This window comes from Lissotriton helveticus, chromosome 3_1 (assembly GCF_964261635.1).
Source record: "Lissotriton helveticus chromosome 3_1, aLisHel1.1, whole genome shotgun sequence".
Classification (NCBI taxonomy): domain Eukaryota; kingdom Metazoa; phylum Chordata; class Amphibia; order Caudata; family Salamandridae; genus Lissotriton; species Lissotriton helveticus.
The window spans coordinates 1,771,855,675-1,771,875,769 of NC_136061.1; the positions used below are offsets into that span (position 1 = coordinate 1,771,855,675).

The 20,095-nt window shown below is 48.3% G+C and overlaps 1 protein-coding gene across 7 annotated transcripts in view; it reads right to left on the reverse strand.

Moving 5' to 3' along the window:
* Positions 1-20,095, reverse strand: part of WDTC1 (WD and tetratricopeptide repeats 1) — a 380,833-nt gene that overhangs the window by 173,050 nt on the left and 187,688 nt on the right. For all 7 annotated transcript variants that reach the window (XM_078682616.1, XM_078682614.1, XM_078682619.1 and 4 more), the window contains exons 7-10: positions 18,272-18,454; positions 1,863-1,957; positions 1,076-1,191; positions 279-354 (exon numbers count right to left, since the gene is read on the reverse strand). In XM_078682616.1, the coding sequence (XP_078538742.1) occupies positions 279-354; positions 1,076-1,191; positions 1,863-1,957; positions 18,272-18,454 (470 nt within the window). The remainder of the gene's footprint in view (positions 1-278; positions 355-1,075; positions 1,192-1,862; positions 1,958-18,271; positions 18,455-20,095) is intronic.

Below are 20,095 nucleotides of genomic sequence, written 5' to 3' on the forward strand. Positions count from 1 at the left end.
ACAGGAAATTCTGAGGCGCACGTCTCATGTCATAAGAAGACTGACACAACAGGTCAACGGCTACTCCTACGGAAAAAAAAAGAGAAAGAAAAGTACAATTCTGGTCCCAACCATTAGAAGGCAGAAAAATGCACAGCATGTGAATATAGAGAAGATTCCTGTCGAAAAAAACGCGAATACCATTCGGAAGAATAAAAGACATGCATGCTTATACAATACAAATTGTTCAACTGCATGAAGCTATTTTGAACGGTCTCTGCTTGACATTTCTTACTTACCACCAGATGAATGACACTTCTTTGGCAGGAGGAATGTGTACGGCCGCTGCTTGAATGTCAAATCAAATAAGTAAACCTGTAAAATTTACAGAAAACACATCCCAGTAAGAAAGTCTCAACAGAAATCGTCACTGCCCAAACCATGAAAACGAACAAGGTAGCAAGAGATCTAGAAACACACAAAAAACACAGAAGCAGACATCAGGAATCAGCCACATTAAAGGAAGCAGCGGGAATGGCAATGTCTCCCAGCTATCTTATGGATGGAAATGACTTAAGTGTCCTTCATACTATGCAGCAATGATGTACTAAGGTAACAATGAACAGAAATACAGTCAAATGCACTTTATTTCAAGTAGTAAGTGGCTGAGTAAAGAAACCAATGCCTGGTGACACTTGGATTCAATGCAATGAAAGAAGTAGTTAAATCATAGAACTGCGAGGCAGTACTCTTCACTCCGTGCAGAGATAAAACTACAGAAACTTTACGGAATGTTCTTTATGACGTTTATGGATAATGAGATCTAATACTAGGAATGTCTAGAAATGCAGTTCATTCTGTGGTTTGATAGAGGGGAAAGAGGAATTACAGTGGATGCTCTATATTCCATGCTATGATACAACAAGGAAGGATTACAATCAACTGGGGCTTCAACACTGAAGGCTTGCAATTAACGGGGAAAGTGTTCTTTAATGTAAGCACCTCTGGAGAGGCAGACAATGACCCACCACAGCTTTTCTACCTGGTAACAAATTCACACAAATCATTGCCAGTAGGCACAGAAGGGCCTCCTTACCTGTTCCCCTCCCATGTTTACCAGCAACTCTGTTCCATCTGGACTGAAGGTCACATAGGTTGCTACCAGGACACGCAGTCGATTGCTGTAGTCTGGCAGTTTTACTGGAAGATGCCCTGTAGTTAAAAACAAAAAAGGAGTGACATGAATCAAGATAAAAAGGAGTGACATGAATCAATATAAGAGGACAAAGCAAGGTACCCAGAGATGGCTAGTCTCTGCTCTGGCTCAACTGCTTTCACTAAGCGGTCTTAAACCTTTAAAACTGACGTAGTAAATCTAACATCTGCACCGGTCATGCTACAAAGTCCCCAGACAACCCTTTCAGTCTGAAGGCCTGAGCAAACTCACTTGGGCATCTTTGTTATACTGCCTTGTCCGAGCTGGGATCGCTAGCAGGCTTATGACTCGGATGAGCCTGACACTATCCTGTCTTGAGCTTCTGCAACCTTGCAGGCCTCTCTAACCAAGTCTCTGTCGCCCAAACAGGCGCCTTGACCCAGTGCCCTAACCCCATTAAGAATCACGTGTTCAGGAATCTGTTTGCAGAGATCTCTCTTGCAAACTTTGAACACCTGCAGAACCCTCTCAATACAGAACTTGATTCCCGCTACAGTTCTAGACACCATGCAACTTTATCCTCCAAGAGTACCCCATGCAGTACTACCTGCCCAGTATTTAGGGTCCTGAAAAACATCTGTGCCAGGGGCTCTGACCACCACCATTGGGTCAAGCCTGCAAATACGCCATGATGCTGCCAAGCCCTTCCTTAGTCAGCTGCACGCACCTGCCACGTAATACTGTGCAGCTCCGTCCGGGATGGGCTTCGGTCGACTGCTGAACGTGTGCACCCCGGCCGAGGGGTTCTGTTTCATGGACTTCCTAACAAAAAGGAATAAGATACAATGATAAATTGTTCACAATCTTAAAAAAATACAAAAGGTCACACATTACCACCGAACACAGTGAAGTCGGGCACAGGATGATCCACATAGTAACACCCACTTTAAATATTCACAATACAAACCTTGTTTTGTTACCCCCAATTTCGGGTCCCTTTTTTGTATTAACCATTTCATAGTAGTAATATGTAAAGCAAGTGACTCCATAATGCCTTCAGGCAGCAACATTAATGTGTTAAGTAAGTAAAAAGTTGTAGTTCCGCAGAGTTTTAAAAATATCAGCGCACCAATGACCATCCATTAATCTAACTATTTACATCACTCAGAATGTTACATTTTTTAAGAAATGAAGTACACTTCGGACCTTCTAATGGAGTTTGGCAATAAAAACCTTGTGTTAAATTGGTGTTATTTTAGTCAGAAACTGCCATTTTAAAATAGACAAGACAATTTCCTTAAATCTGGACAATGCAGGGCCAGTATAGTCATATAGCTCGTCCCATGTAATTAATGAACCTTCCTTCAGTATTTGACCCCATCTTATTATCCCTGTGTGTTCTAATATATGACAAGCTATCTTTCATGCATAACGGAAGTCCAGGGGATTCCCAAATTGGGGCAAAGTTTGAATAGTAGGACAGCCCCAGTTTTTTTCTGATGGTAAGCCACATCTTAGCCCATGATTGTAGTATTTTAAGTTTGATTTTTTTGAAAAATTTCTGGCTAGCAAATTTAAACAAAAACCCGTCTACTGACAAGTTTGCCCCAATCAACTGGAGAGTTGGATGAGAGCCCAGCGTAGTAAAGACAAACATCTGGGGAAAGTACGTTTTTTGGAACAACAGCTAGTAGAAAAACCAGCAGGAAGAAAAGAGATAGCCCTATTGTATTGGCAGATTCTCGAAGAAATTGACGGTGACTTCACCCTCCCGGATCAGCTTTGGGGTTCAGTAACTGGTCTTCACTGTGAGGAGAGATGGCTAAATTCTTTTGCCCTTCTACATAAGATTGTAAAACCATCTTGGCTAAAAATAAATCATCTCTTCTCAGTACATCGCGCATATATCACGCCACTTAAACTTTCCAAATTCCTCCCCGATAAAAAGTGCAATAAATGTAATCTTATGGGGGCATCCGACATCCATATGTTTATGGATTGTCCTGGAATTAGTCCGTTTTGGGAAGAAGTGAAAGCCACGCTAAACTCCATCTTGAATATATCACTCGTGATATCACTACCACTCATCATTTTTGGGTTGGAAGACAACCTTACTGGTAAAGCTAGGTCATTCCTCTTTTACGCTATTTTGCTGGCTAGAAGACAAATCTGCTTGCATTGGACAGAGAAAACAGCCCCATTACACTCAGGATGGCTCACATCGTTATATGAAACATCTAAGGCAGACCTCAATAGATCATGCACTAAGCGCAATCTGGCATTTTGGGATGTGTTGTCCGAGTGGAGATAGAATCCGTTTTTTTTTTGTGTGGTTTTTTTGTGGTTTTTTTCCCCGGGTCCTATGATTATGCCGTAAACACTCCGTGGACTGGGTCTGGCCTCGATACGATATTTGGTCCCAAGGCTTGAAATAAACCTTGATGGAGTCAGCTTAAACACCTCAAGCCACTGGGATTTCTCTTCCACCTCCAAATAACTTGAGTTCTGGTACAGGAAAGAGGGCACGAAAACCACTTTTGCTGCAAAGTAAAGGACTCGCTAGGTGGTTGGTATCTCCTATACTGAGGGCAGGCAAATGAGGAGACAATTTCCTTAGAAGCGTGCAAGGAGGGGACGACTCAAGTAGTGGACTTATTCTGTCACTTGCACTATTTTTCAAAAGTTTGACACTTTTTTTTTTTAACAAATTTTTATTGATTTTATGCACACGTCATACAAACACGCTTCATACGTATCTCAATCCGCAGGATGTACATCAAGGCAGCGTCAAGAACAGTCCCAAGCAACAAAGCCCTATCCACCGTTTCCCACCTCCCCCTCTACCCCCACCCCCCCTTGTCAGTGCGCCTCTATCGCTCTTTCTACTGCATGTCATAAACCATCTAGGTGCAGCAGGTGACCTCCACCACCCATTTCCATTCCCAGTTCTACAGCCAAATGGAAGTCCAGGGGCAGTCCAGAGCAGTGTATGTTACCCACCCCTCCCAAGATCACACATGACACCTGTAATCCGTCGTCGCTCACTGCTGTACGCGCTGTCTAGCGCCCCTCCTCCTCAGCCATAGTTCCCACATTCCCTGCCCCCGCAATCCCCTCCTGGCTCGCCAGCGCGCCATCCTCTCCACCCTCATCAGCCTCCAAAAGTGATTGTAGGTCCGTCACTAGCGCGCTCCACGCCCTGGCCGTATCTAGCGCCTTATCACTGGTGGTGCGCCTAGCTAATTGCAATCTAAGAGACCCTTCACTTGCAGCCCATTGCAGAAAGCACCCCCGCCACCTCAGGAAGTTAGGCCCCCCTCTAGACTTCCAATGCAAGGTAAGTTCCCTCTTAGCCATAATTAACCCCAAGTCGAAAAATTTGCTGGTAACCTTCGTGGCTGGTGTATGGGGAAACCAGAGCAAGAGGCAAGTCCCCGCGTCCGTGTCGATCTGGCGTCCCGTAACTGCATTCAGGCAGGACAGAACTTCAGTCCAGTAGGTGCCAAGCCCTGTGCACGACCAGAACATGTGCTCAAAGTCAGCATCCTCCGCAGCGCAGCGGGGACATACCGATTGCGCTCCACCGAAGATCCGCCGGATTTTGGCCGGCGTCCAGTACGCCCTATGTAAAGTGAAGTACTGAACCAGTTGGAACCTAACATTGCGCGTGCCCTTCCAGGCCCTACGTACAAGCTGAGGCCAGGTCGTCTCCGGTATCTGCCGACCGAGGTCAGCTTCCCAGCGCTCCCGCAGCTTGTCCAGTGGGGGAGGGTCAGCTAGCGCCAGTCTCCGGTATAGGCAGGTGATGGCCTTATATGTGCCAGCTGCCATCACGACATACTGGCAGCCCAGCGACGTGGGCGGTTCTACCAGCCCCATCTTCCAGCGCTTCTGAATCCCAGTCACCAGAGCTGCATGGAGCAAGAAGTCACCCCTCGGGAGATCGAAGGCTTCCTGCAGGTCACAGAACGAAAGCAGGGTACCATCCCTATACAAATCCCCTATCATGTGGATCCCACAGTCCTCCCAGGTGGCTAGTGCCGACCAATCCCCACCATGCGGGAGGGTCGTGCACATGCCTAAGGGGATCTCCGGCGCGTATGGAACGTGACATCCCGCCCGCCTATGGCCACGTAACCAGCACCGGCGAAGGGTGCGCTCCTCAAGAGTCAGCTGCTCCAACCGAAGCCCCTGCTGGAGCACGATGAAGGACAGGACATGGCGGTGCATAATCCGACCCTGCGGGCCGTCCGGGCCTCTAAACTCCCGTGCTCCTGCTTGCGTAAGCCACTGTAGCTGCGCTGCCAGATAATACCATTCAAAATCCGGCACCGCCAGGCCACCGTCTTCCCGGGACCTAAGCAAGGTATTCAAAGCTACACGTCTCATGCCTGGGTCCCAGATAAACCCTATCACCATCGATCGCAGTGTCCGATAAAAGGAAAGCGGAATCCACACCGGCAGAGTGCGAAAAAAATAAAGCAGGCGCGGAAGGACCACCATCTTCAGCAACGCTATTCGTCCTGCCACAGACAGCGGAAGAGTGCGCCAAAACCCCATGCTGCCTCTAATGCCCCTCAGGGCCCTGCCCACGTTCCCCTCATATAGGAGCGAGTGGGTGTGATAAATGTGTACTCCGAGGTACGACAGACAATCTGGTTCCCAGCGCAGTCCATCAAGCACCTCAGGCTGGACGCAGCGGCAGGTCAAGGGGAACAGGCAAGTCTTAGACCAGTTAACACGGAGCCCCGATAGAGTCCCGAACTCCTGGAGCAAGGCCCGTGCACCCGTCACCGACGTCTCCACATCAGCCAAGTACAGTAAGAGGTCGTCGGCATACAAGGAAATATACTGCGATTCGCCGCGCAGTGAAACCCATCATAGTACCGGCCCTGTCGGGCCCATGCCGCTAGTGGTTCAATCGCCAAGGCGAAGAGGAGCGGGGATAAAGAGCAACCCTGTCGGGTGCCTCTTTCCACCGAGCATGCCGCAGAAATCGAGCGGCCCGTACGAACCCTAGCAGTAGCGGACTCATACAACAACCGCGTCCAGCGGACGAAGCCGTCTCCTAGCCCGAGCCGAAGGAGCACGCAAAACAAATACCGCCATTCCACACTATCGAACGCCTTTTCGATATCTACCGAGAGCACGGCCGCACCCGTGGGGCCCTCCCCCTCAACGTCCATGACCCGGATCAGGCGCCGTATACATGTCGAAGTGTTCCGGGTGGGGATGAAGCCCGACTGGTCCGGGTGCACCAGAGAGCACATATGGACAGACAACCGCGTCGCCAGGATCCTGCTCAGCACCTTATAGTCCACAGTGAGCATCCAGAGCGGGCGATATGCCGTTCTAGCCGTGGGAATCCCGCCCTTCTTCAGCAGCGGCACTATGATCGCCTCCCTGGTCGACCCCGGCAGCCTGCCCTGCTCCCCGGCCTCCCCATACACCTGGTGTAGTCTGGGGGCCAGGAGATCAACATACGCAGCGTAGAACTCCACCGGAAGGCCGTCACCTCCCGGCGTCTTCTTCCTAGCCATGTGCTTAATCGCCGCTCTGATCTCCCCCAATGTAATAGCCGCACCCAACGCAGTGCCCTGCTCCGGGTCCAGTCGCTGCAACTGAGCCCCTTCCAGAAAGACATCCAGTCCCGCCGGTTGCACTGTCATTCTGCTCCGATAGAGTTCCGCATAATAATCCCGGAACTGATCATTAATTTCATGCTGTGAATGGACCAGATCCCCGGTCGGGGTAGCTAGCGACAGTATTGGCGTACCCCTAGTTTGAGGATTGGCCAGCCTCGCCAGCAGCGAACCGACCTCGCTCCGCATGCGCTGTGACCATGTATTCCCGATAATCATGGCAGCGGAGCCTCTCCACCTGGGTAGCAACCCGCTCTCGAGCCGCCAGCACTTCCTCCCTATTGCCCCCTGCCACGTGACCGTCCCTCTCCGCCTGCCGCAGGGCGGCCTCCTCCTGTTCGACATCGTCCAGCAGCGTCCGGCGCACCCCCGACGAGGACGAGAGGCACGCGCCTCGTATCACCACCTTGAAGGCGTCCCACTCAGTCGCTCGAGTGGTCGCCGTACCCGAGTTCTCCTGGAAGTAGCGTTCAATGCATTCCTGCACCTCGGTGCGAAAGACCGGATCCTCCAACGCCAGCGGATTCAACCGCCACGTGGGGACCGGTTGCCGCTGTCTGGACCAGAGGAGCGTAAGCAGGCAAGGGTTATGGTCCGATATGGTCCTCGCCAGGTACTCGCAGTTGCGTGTAAGCTCCTGGGCCCCAGCCAAACAAAGGATGGTGTCGAGGCGCACGTGTAGATCATGAGGTGCAGAATAAAACGAATAGTCCCTATCGGCGGGGTGATACGTCCGCCATGCGTCCACGAGCCCCCACCGCTCTTGCCAGTCCCTGCGAGCCTTGGCCACCCTGCGCACCACCGACTGCGCCAGTGGGGGGTGGGAACGGTCCGTCTCCACGTCCGCCACTGAGTTAAAGTCCCCCCCCCATAAACACCGTACCCACTAACATAGGTGCCAACCTCCTCGATAACGCAGAAAAGAACGCAGCCTGATCAAAGTACGGGGCATAAACGCAGCAAAGCGTAACATCCCGGCCATCCAACCGCCCCAACACTGCCACAAACCTCCCGTCCGAATCCACCCTCGTCGTCATGGGCTGAAAGGGGGTACCCGCCCGCACCCAAATCAACGCCCCTCTAGCATGCGCAGAATAGGTAGTATAGAAGAGTTGCCCCCGCCATCGCCGCTGCAGCGCTTGTCCCTCTGCCAACGTTAAATGCGTCTCCTGCAAAAAGGCCACCTGGACCCCCCTACGGACTAGGTATGCATGCACTTTGTATCTCTTTCTCATGGAATTAAGCCCCCGCACATTCCAGGTGATGCACTTCAATTCTAATCTAGCCGCCATCAATGGGCACATATCGAAATCCAGTCCCTGACATCCCCATTGGCACACTGACAATCCCCAAAAACCTGTAACAACTCCAACCAACCCCGCCCACCCCCAGAACAGGCACCAAACAGTTGTCACCCGTCCAAACCCTGCTCCCGCATACGAGGGAAACTCTGGGAGTTACCAGAGACTCACAAGTTATGTGAGATCGAGGGGGTGACTCCCCACCGGCCGGCCGGACAGCCAAAGACCCGCCACACCAGGTGAGGTCGATCCCGACTAAGAGTAGACCACCCTCCATCCCCCTCCCAGCAGCACCACCGCCCCATCAAAGAAGCCAGGGACCTTGCGTACTCCGGCACCAACTCCAGTAAGCAGATGACAACTCCAGTCCCAGCATCCCAGACTGCCGGACCCCAACAACCCAGGCAGTACCATCCCCACAAGCCAAGCACACCCCCTTACTGTCCTTCGCTCAGCTTCTCGGAAATCATTCGTCCATTAGTCCATCGGCAGTCTGTGGGGTGACCTGAGGCAACTCCCCAGGATCCTTGTCCGAACCCCCATCTGAGCCTCCTGGTTCCACCTCATCAGAGCCCAACCGGGAACCCGAGTCCACCACCGGAGTCTCCGGTACTGCTCCAGAGATGTTCGACACCGCTTGTAGGGCAGCCTTCCTCTCCAGGTCCGTCTGTGATGCCGATGGAGACCTCCTGTTCTGCTCTCGCCTCCGATTACGCCTGCTCCTGCGCGGTTTCGGCCGGTCGTCCGCGGCCTCCGTCCAAGTACCTGTGCCATCCTTGCCTGCTCGATACCGCTCCAACCACTGCCAAGCGTCGTCCGGTGTATCGCAGAACGTCGTCACTCCATCCACCAGTATCCTCAGGCGTGCCGGGAACAGCAAAGAGTACTGCACCCCCTCATCGCGGAGAGCTCTCTTGACAGCGACGAAGGAGAAGCGGCAGCGCTGGACCTCCTGGGAGTAGTCGGGAAATATAGACACCGAGGCATTGTCCACCTTGTATGGGCCAGCCAGCCTGGCCTGCCGCAGAATAATGTCCCGATCCCTGAAATGTAGCAACCGGGCTATCACTGGCCGAGGGGGGCGGCCCGGGGCCGGGGGGCGAGCCGGGACCCTATGGGCCCTTTCCAGGGTATAGAAGTGCGTCAGTCCTTCAGGGACCACCACATCCCGCAGCCAGGTCTCCAGATACGAAACCATGTCGTCCCCTTCGATATTTTCGGGTAGGCCCACCACACGGACATTATTGCGTCTGTTGCGCCCTTCCGCGTCAGCCGCTCTCCTTTCCAGTTGCTGCACCCTGCGTGTTAAATCCTCCAACGCGGTGTCCGACGCTTTCTGGGCCGGTTCTAATGTCTCTAGTACCATTTCTGCAGCCTTGACGCGGTCAGCGAGCTTGTTATGATCCGCCTTCAAGAGGCCAAGGCCCGTGGAGACCTGGCAATGTCCTGGCGCAGCGCCTCTCTTGTGTCCCCTATGGCCTTAAGGATCTGGTCCATCTGTTGCTGTTGCAACCCCGTCGCCTGGCCATCCACCGGCCGTAGATCATGGGCCTCCAGGGAGTCCTCGGCCTGGTCCGGCAGCGCCGCACCGGCCCCTTTCCGCGGTTTCCCCATGGAGAGTCACCGGTATGCGCACAGGGGCCAAGCGCCGCGGGTCCGTCCCGACGGATGCTCCAGATGACGATGGGAGCTGTCGTCCCGCAGTCCAGTCAGGCAGGAGGTCGGGGTTGCACACACAAAAGACAAGACTTCCAGCAGATGCAGCCGGGCCCAAATCACTTGGTGCTCCTATGGGGCCTCTTCCACACCCGGCCCCCACTGTCATCAGCAAGGGCCACCAGTGACGGTGCGCCGCCCCGGACCCCCTGCGACCGCCTGGATGTCAAAACGGCAGTCCCAGGGAGGGCATCAGCGCGTTCCCATGCCCCCACTTAATGCTAGAGGCCGCTCCGGGGGGTCAGCAGCGCCCCTAGGGCCTGGTGTCCAGTGGCGCAGGCACCAAAAACGCCACTGCTGGTGTCCACACTGTGCCAATGATGGGGCCCCCTCCGGCCGATTCTGGGCACTCCGCCAACACAGCGGCCTCCGGCATCCCAGCACCGCGTCCGCTTCCCGGCAGGTTCCCCGTAGTTCAGGCGCCCTCCCAGTTCCTGAGGTGGCTCCACTCCTCGAGTGAATCAGCAGAGCCGGTGTGCCAGTCGTCAGTTGCAGCGCCGACCGCCGAGAGGAGCCACCAAGGGGCAATCCCAATGGGACCGTCGTGTCCAGGGCCCCTCCCTCGGGACTGCGCCGCTCCCCGGGTCCGTGGTGGTGACGTCGCCGCCCCCGGCACTCCAGTGCCTCCGCCCGTCGTCACCGGCCTGTCGGGATTCCAGCTCGCGGTCCTCGGGCCATGCACCAGCGTCCGTCCCAGCACCGTCCTCCGGTCTTGCACGAGGGTCCGGTCGCCGGGCAGCCCTTCAGTAATCGAGGCCGGGGATCGGCCGTGCGTGGTAGGCCTCGGCAAGATGGCCGGCAGTCGCCGCCCCAGAGCCCTCCGGCGAGCCGATTTTTGAGCAACCGCAGGTCCCCACTTACATCCGACCGGCGCCGGGATGCCCCGCGTCGGTCAGGTACAAAACCAGGTCAGTGGTGCCGCCGAGGGGGTCTTCGGTCAGGATAATTGCCGAGATCGACCCGGAGCTCGGGGCTCAGGCGACCATGCTCGGCAGCGTCGTAGCCACGCCCCCTTCAAAAGTTTGACATATGCCCGCTTATTTCCCTTTATTCTGTACAAAACAAACCTCAAAACTCAAATGGATAATGCATGATAAAATTAGTTCAAAAGGGGAAAAATACCCAGAGTGTTACTCACTGAATAAAGATAAAGGCATTATTAAAAGCTTTGGATCAATCAATCAATCAATACATACATACTTCGTGGTAATCTAACAATCAGCTAGGCTTTGGTATGCATACAATATTATAGATATAGTATTTACTCAAACAGCAACAGAGAAATTAAAGTATAATCTCTTGGGTGAATGTCTTATTGCATTGGTAATATGGTTGTATCCAAGAATAGGATACAATATGTGCAAAATGGAGTAAAAAAGCATATACAAACTTCATATAATCAAGAAAAATGAATCAAAAAGACAGCAGTAAACTAATGTGCTATCAGGGTGGGGTTTTGTTCAAAGTCCAAAACTTACTGTGGTAAACCTTTCTATGAATACTAAGAGGGACTGCTACCACACGAAGCAGATGTTTTTATTTTAATTTTTTTAAATGGAAAAGAAAACCGTTCATTCACTCCATGGCCGCATTTTTGAGACAGGTCAACAACTATTTGTTAGCCAGTTTCCCCCTGGGCAGTGACATGTTTTGTATAGTCTAGGGTTTGATCAGTTCTGCACAGTCAATTCTAAAAACCTAGCATAATGGAATCTTGTTGAACCTCAAGGTTTAGTGTGATGGGGTGAAAATATTGTGGAAAAACACCCAGGTAAAGAGATACATACCAGTTACAAGATTGTTCAAAGTAAAAAGGCACAATGACCCATATGTGATGAGATGATGCACAATTTATAGAGACACAATCCCAATTATGTGATACAGAATAGAAGATCTTTTAAGCAGTGTGGGACCATGAATCTCCTCAAAACTTATAGTGAAGAGATTGTGGTCTTTGATATCAGGCACAGTTTGCCAACAAATTCCATTAGCAAGTATCTGCAGGGCTCATTTACAGGTTTTTTTCAGGTGGACAATAGCATTTCAGTTCAGAACTCTGTGTAGTGGATTTGAAATATGCAGATCCACTTTTTGGCTAACTGCCTACCCTACCTGCAGAGCATAACCACTGCTTCTAATTGATCATGTGACTGGTCATTGTGTATGTTAGCACTGGGACACATATTCTGGGGCCATGTTGCTATAGAGAATTTTGATGTTTACTGCAAATGAATGTGTGATGTTCCCCAATCCTATCTAATCTGTATTCGTCATCCAGTGATCATATAAGAATCAGAATACAATAAAATCCCACAAAATACATTAAAATGAGTACAAAAAAATTGTAGTTTCATATAAAATCATAAAACCAGGATATAGCAAGTGAGGATACCATTTCGTGATGCCAATGTGGATTGTGTGCATACAGCATGCTGTATACAATTTGCAGTTAAAAAGCATATCCTTACTGATGGCAAGATCTGTAAAATCTCCATGGCATCCCTGCACTGACTGAAATTTGCCTGCTTTAGAAAAGGTAAAATAAGCATTTTCCCTCGTGAGGAATAAAATGTACAGAAAAGAATAAAGTACAATGTGCTTTGTTCAGTGCATCCATCGCACGGACAGAAAGGCAAATTAGCAGGAAACATACCCTGTCTGGAGTGTGCAACAAGGAAGTAAATAGTGTTCAACCATAGTCTAGTCAGCAAAAATTTAAGATGCAAGTTATTGACCCCAATTAAATAAGGCTTGAAGCCAACAGAAGTACGAATTTGAGCATGAGCAGCAACTGTGGGCTTTCCTGCATTCTCACCTCTGCACATTTGGCTAAGAACAGTCTCGTCAATGATCTTGAAAAACTGGGTGAGAAGGTACACGGATTTCTATACAATTCACTTAGGTCCAGCCAATTTCAGGTCTTGCATATGTACGTAATCCAAGGGATTTTTAAGCCCTTTTCCAGTTTGAGACACCCCACTATAACTAAGCGATTCAATGAGGTTTCCTCTTTGATCCAAATATTTAACCACAACAGAAGGGGTTGCAACTTCACAGTGTTGCTTAGGTACCCTCGTCCAATTTCAGAATTACATAGTTGCTAGTAGGTTTTAATAAAGCTAGCAGCCTTTTAAAAAAACACATTTCTACCTTCTCCAGCCCAGGCTGTTCACAGAAGCCCAATACACCAGTCCCATATTTGGCACCTGGACAGCACTTAGCCGAATAGACTGTTACCAGTTCTTTGATCAGCCTGCTACTCATTCTGGCTGCAAAATCTACGACCGCCTCTGTACTCCTCGCTAATGCAGCAACCCTGCCAGCTTTCAAAGTAGTGAGTCTATCATCAAAAAGTATTCCCAGGTGAGGATATGACAAAACATTGCTGATATTCATGCAGTTAACAGTAAATGCCTTGCTTTTCTCAACTCGGAATCCAAACAGCATTATATGAGTTTTGGTTTGGTTTACCGTAAGGTCCAAGCTGTTCATAAAGGCACAGAAATGATCTAATAATCACTGCAATCAAAGTTGCTGACCCCGTGACAATCTACATTAAAATTCAACCAGTATTGTTCCAAACCATTGACATACAGAGAAAAAAGAAAGGGGCCAATATGAATCCCTGGCGCACACCACAATCAAGTTTGAAGGCTTCAGTTATTTCTCTTGGGCCATACCTCACACTGGCAGTTACCTCTAGATAGAGCTCCCTAAAAACGGTTAGAATACTGGGCTCGACCCCTAAATTTGTCATGATTTCCCAGAGCATTGACCTGCTGACGGAATCAAAGGACGAGCTCAGATCCATAAAAGCTAGGTAGACTTTACCTTCCTTTGCTACAGTATATACTTATAGATCAAACAATCAAACAGCACTTATAAAGCGGTACTAATCACCCCTGGGGATATCAAGGCGCTGAGGTCTCGCAGGTCTTCAGTCGAAGAGCCAGGTCTTGAGTCCCTTTCTGAAGTCAGAGTGAAGTTGTGGTTCGAAGGCGGAGTGGGAGGTCGTTCTCAACAACAAAACCTGGTCCTGATTATCAGAGGAACTCGCTTATAGCATCACCTGCCTGCTACTGTGTGGAGATATATTTGATCTGCAACACATATTACATTCATGGACAGAGTGTGCCTCACTTCTGTTTACTAATAAATCCTGTGTGTCTGTGTGTGTTACTATCTTCCGAACACTGCACTTGGTGTTGTAGAAAAATGTGTGTGAGGAAGGAAGGAACCTCATGGGAGCAACCACCAGGGAACTGCTGACTGGAGTGGGAGGTCGTCCCAAGACTTGACAGCGAGGTAGGAGAAGGAACAACCTCCGTTGTGGCTTTGGCAGATGCGGGGAGAGGGAGGGGGAGCGCAGTTGTCTGGCGGGTTAGTGGAAGGTCAGGCAATGGTTGATGTAGACAAGTCTCTGGTTGTCCCGGGCCTCAAATACCTTGTGCAAGTGTGTGGTAAATGAGGCAAATTCCTCTGAACACGGGACAGAAGGACAATCATTGTCAACTTCCGGCAAGGTGTCTAGGCCACTGGCATTTCACAAGGCTTGTTCACTGCTGTAAACTGTTCACTACTGCTATACTCATTAAGGTGGACAATTGTACGCATCTGACTAAAGACAGAATCCGTCCCTAAAATTTCATCCAAATATGAAACATGCTAAGCGTGAGGCAGAGGCTCATCATTGAATCAGGCCTGGACCTTCTTGGCCTGGACCAAAACAGTTAAATTACAGTTCATGACACTGCTAAAGTGCAGGCTCCACCTCACCTGGAAAATCTTCAGAGAAAAAAAAATCAGTTTCAATACAAACTGTTACAAACACCAGGCTTGCATCTAGTGCAAGTAGAAACCTTTTTAATTGTTTGCTTTTTTACTAAAAGTACACAATTGATATTTTTAGGTAAATACATTCAAATCACTCTTCATGCAACAGGATCAGTCCCTGATATTGTGCGAACATACAAGGAGGTACACTACCACATTTTTACTGAGAGAAAGTTCTCCACTTCTAGACCGTAGCAGCAAATAATTCCTTTCAGTCTTAAAACTTGCCTCAAATTTTTCCATAGAAGTAAAAAAAAAAATCCCTTTAGGCACAATGGCCATCTCAAAAAGTCCACTAAATTAGCCCTCTTTCCCTCTTTCATTCTTGGTCTTCCTCTCCTCCTCCTGTCCTCTTTCCCCAGAATTTCTCCCCTTGCCTGCTTTTTCCCTTAAGTATTCGTTTTTAACGCATGCAACTGAGCTCCAGCAACTGGTATCTATGCTCTAAAACGGTATCTTGCAACGTTGTAACTATGCTATGAAACAATACTCGTCCTCATGTAAAGCGCTCCGATACCTCTGGGTCTAGCCAGCGCTATATAAAACCTTTCAAATAAATAAATAAACTATAACAACTTTTTGTGATAGGCCCGTGTTGTGAGGAAATCCGCAAGTCAGTAGTCGAAACGAGTCAACACCAATCAACTACTGAGGGCAGCACATGAACTGACATGAGGAGAATGCCCTCAGTTAAGGAACAGATTTCCCTCTAAGGACATTTTTACCTTTGCCCCCTAGTTTGTTTGTAAGTCAAGGGCTAAAAGAACCATTACTTATGCCTTGCCCTTTCAGGCCTGAATTGAATCATCTTGGAATTAATAAAAAATGTTAAATTGTTTATTGCAGATTTATTCACATGTGCAGATTAAACGGCTCTGGTGACTTTTTTTTAACTAAGATTTTAATGCAGGTTTTATTTCTAATGCTTACCCTACTATTTAATGCTTAGTGATGAATTGTTTAACATATTTTCAACTGTTTTTATGACTGCAACAATGGTAATTATCAGCATTGACTATGAGAAATGATTACTAATTTATGAAATTAGTGGAACTTAATGATGGAGTCATTTGTTCCTTATAAAATTTGGTATTCAACAAAGCTATGGTGATATTTTTGTGTAATACATAAATTGAAAATGATTTTCAAAATTTCAGATCAATCCTAAGACAGACAAAATCAGAAAAGGCAGCAACAACATCAGTGTCTGGACCAGTGGAACCACAAGACCTTTGGCAGAGCAATATAGTCTGTCAGCATCATGCCAGGAGCTGAAACAAGTTCGACTGATGCTGGGAATGGACCCAGCAGCTGGTACACTCTACAAAATCTGCATGCAATTGAGAACGCACCAGAGAAGCTAAAGGAGAGCAGAATATTGCCAGTGAAGCCTCATTAAAGACCGCCACTTGTGCGTGATCTGAAGCCGGGAAGCAGGTGCGGCAGCTCCAGGCACAAAGCCAGAATGGAGACAGCTACCAGGTACATAGCCTCCAAAATGGGTATAGAGTCGAATGCGGACTCTATCCCTTTTGGCCAATTATGTTTGTTGCATATGTTCTTCTCCTTTGATGGATATTGATCAGAAGATTTACCAGAAGGGAGGAGTGGAACAGGATAATAAACCTGAAGATATGTCCGCCAGATGTTTTCAAAGCGAGCCCACTCCATAACAAGATTGACTTTATTGATGGCCATGGCATGCATGCAAATGCACTAGTTGCAGGCTTAGAGTGATGCTTATAACCCAGGGTCTAGAAACAGGTGTGAAAACAGACACCTGCTCATCACTCGAGTTGCATCTCTGAAATCCGGACACCTTTGTCAGTGACATGTCCCAATAAACACTGCAGAAGTTTTTTTGAAGGAACTCAAATGGAGAGAAAAGCCTGGGTCTGCGTCAAAAGGTGTGGGAAAAGTAACAGACATCAGCATGCTCAGCTGCAACATTTCTAGACTAGCTCTGTGGCATAGTGTCCAAGGTGGTACCAATGACAAATCAGTGTGAAGGCACCCCTCCTGGGACTGGAGGGATTTTATCTCTGCTTGCTAGTCAGGTACCTGGAGGAAACTCAAGAAGTGAGAATGAAAGTTTGATTGGGAACCAGTTTTTTGGCACCACAAAATGTATATTTTCAATTTAAAGGGATATCCCAATTGGTGCATAGGTGGGGGACATTAGAATATTGAAAACACAACATACTGTTCTTTATCATAGTTTACCAGATAGATTTTGAGCAGCCTGGGATCAAACTCCTAGAGCAACCTCTCCTTCCCCAAAACAAAGTGTCTCTGAGATGTTAAGACATATTGCAGCATACTCGAAGAACTGTATTATTTGATTATTCTGTCTGCCATCCTTCTACCATTGACTATGGTAAATGCTGAGGAAATAACTGACAGACCTCTAAGAGAGAAGCCTTCCTATAGACTACCTTCTGGTGACTGTGCACGATTTGTGTGTTTAGGGACGATCCAAAAGCAGCGACTCCAAAGGGTCCAAATAGAGGCTATCTGGAGGTGTGTTCCAATCCCCAAGATCATGCCTAACTCACATGGAGTAATGTGGGACGGGGCAAAACACCCCAGGTACTTAAAAACTCTAAGGTGTTGTCCACAGGCACGGCAAGCACCAAGGTATAAAACTGGAGGAAGCTTGTTCCAAAGGTACCGAAAGGTCACAGAGGGGTGCAACATGGAAATACCATCTAAAGTATGAAGCCAGCACGACCTTGAGAAAAGAGACCATAGAGACCAGGTTTATCAACCAATGGTTGGAGCAACTAGAAGAGCTAGAAGAGCTAGAAGAGCTGAGAGATAAGACAAAATATTACCCTTGCCGCCTCCGTTGCATGTAGCAGAACTGAATGGCTGCTGTAAAATCATCTTCCCTTTCTGGGAGAAGTGTTAATCTTCTCCCAAGAGGCCTGAATTTATGGAAGTAGCGCACACCAGTCCACATCACCCCCTCTTCCCAGTAAACTAGCAATCTAATTTCAACAGCTTCTGCTTTATGAAGCCAATGTAGTCCCTCTCTCACCTGTCTTTATCATGCATAGTCGTGCCCTCAACCATCATGACTTCCTCCTCACTTTTGGCTGGAGCACAATCCACTCAATCCAGGGCTGCATCATACACTTTGACCTTCCCTGTACATGTAGTATTTTCTCCCGGATGGTAGATGCATCACTCCGATCTCCACTGCGACAACGGCGTCCACCACAATTTGGTAGCTTCTGCTCTCTAGCTGCAGTATGGCTTGGCTTGCATCTGGTCATCACTGCTGCATGGTTGCACTAATCTACATAGCTTTCACATGTTCTCTTTCATAAGCCTGTAGAGTGGGCTATTGCAGCAGCATTGCTTGCACTTTTCTGAACCTCTTTCATAGACCTCGATTTCAACAGTGATGACTGCGTGGCTTATATTGCTAAAAGGGTACTGCAGGCACTCCATGGAAGCAATAAGCAGTTGCTCTCTCCAGGGCATATAGTGCTCACTCCTTGTGCACGCTTGCAGTGCACCTTGAAACTCATCTGTACAATTAATGTTTCAGCCCATGCTTGCAGCAGGGTCTTCCTTGATATGGCTAAAAAAACTTACATTGCTTGTACCAGCATATACAGTGGCACACCAGACCTCACCTGTGATTGTGGATCATGCGGATGTCGTAGATCCGAACAAAGGGGCCACTCGCACCCACAGCCAGATAGTTGTTATCCTGGGGATTTACGGCCAGGCATTTGGCTTCCACCAGCTGACCGCAGTATTCTGTAAGATCAATGAGAACCTCAGAACGTTTGCTGCTCTCCCGGAGGTCATACTGCCTAAAGAGAATACAACAGAGAAGTGTTACAGATTAAAAAGAACTACGGGTCAGTTGCAAGAATTAACACAAAGCTTTCCTCAAGAGGCCCAATAATTCATGAGGAACAATCTTTCTCTGTTGTCTTTTAGAAGCCCAGAAAGAAGACCGATTGTTGAAGGCCTGAAGTATTGAAGAGGACATACCACTATAGTGATGTATACGTTACTTATCCATAACAAAAATTCTCCAAATTGTGCATTTTCCCCATATTTACAAGCTCAAAATACTTTAAAATCAGAATCTTTTGAGAAACAAAATCCATTTCAAAGAAAGTTCGAAAATAGCACAACTGTCTTCAAACCCTACCACTGCTACACCACTTTAGGATTCTGAGATTTACTGGAAGGGAAAAGAAGAGGTGGTCCCAGAACCCTTTGCTCCACAGGAGACATCTTCATTCAAATATTTTCAAATGCAAGCAAATGACCACTCGTGAAAAAAAGAGTGTGACAAATCTTTTATTGAGCTCAGAAAGAACCATGCTGGAAAACAAATGTCAGTAACTTCATTTCACCGTAATGGATCCCCTGCAGGTTCAGAATCCAACAAGAGGCCAAAGCTTTAAAGAACACTATGGGGAAAGAGAAGTGAACAACAACAATAATTAAAGCAAAATATTAAGTAATCCATGTGTAATTTATACTAATTGTAAATGTATATATTGCTTAAGACCACCTACAAGATATTGAAACTATGCTTTCAGCAAGTAGCACATTACTCTGGAACCCAAGATTAGTAGTTTTTCCCTGTGCATTAGTTGGTTAGGACTGTGCTCTTGATTTCTTGTGTGTTTAATGCAGGGTTTGGCGCCAAAAGTCCACAGCAGTCTTCAGTTCTCATGCTCTCGTGGCTCTTCTTTTTCCTCTTCTTCTGGATCCGTCAAATCTAAGTTCTTGGCATGACCGGTATTAGCCAATGGGCTAACTAACTACCTTTAGGGTGACTATACCCTCTATATTAAGCAAAACCAAAGGGGCTGATGGACCGAGTGTTGAACATTGCAGGCACTCACCCCCAGTCAACTGATCTGGGTTTAATCCATCATCATTCTTTAGCTCACTCCGCCACCCCAGTTCAGACACTGCCATATGCAAATCAGTCTGATCCTGTACCTCATAGGACAGTCCAGCCCGAACTGCCAAGCCATGTCTTCCCTGGACTGGAAACTAGCATCCTGGGACTGGTTTTTGGCTAATCAGCCGTCATCAGCCAGGCTAGCTTGAATCCAGTGGCAAAGTGAGCAAGGGACCCACGTCTGGGCATACCCTGCCAACTTAGGGCGAACAAAGCAAAACCAAAGGGGATGATGGACGGAGTCTTGAACATTGCAGGCACTCACCCCCAGTCAACTTATCTGGATGTATTCCCCTATATAACCAGTAGGCGTAACCCTGACCCAGTGAGCTTACTTCCACAAAAACCAAGATAGTGGAATTCTAATTTTGTCGTGGTACTAGCCTGATAGGGAACACACCTCTTGACTAGCTAATTTTCCCGCCTGTCCTGGTGCCAAATTGGCCTCAGGACAACGAGTGGAATCATTCAAGTCTGGGGAAGCGGGGGTCGCATATCAAAGGGGGCATAGGACTTTCAAACCTCC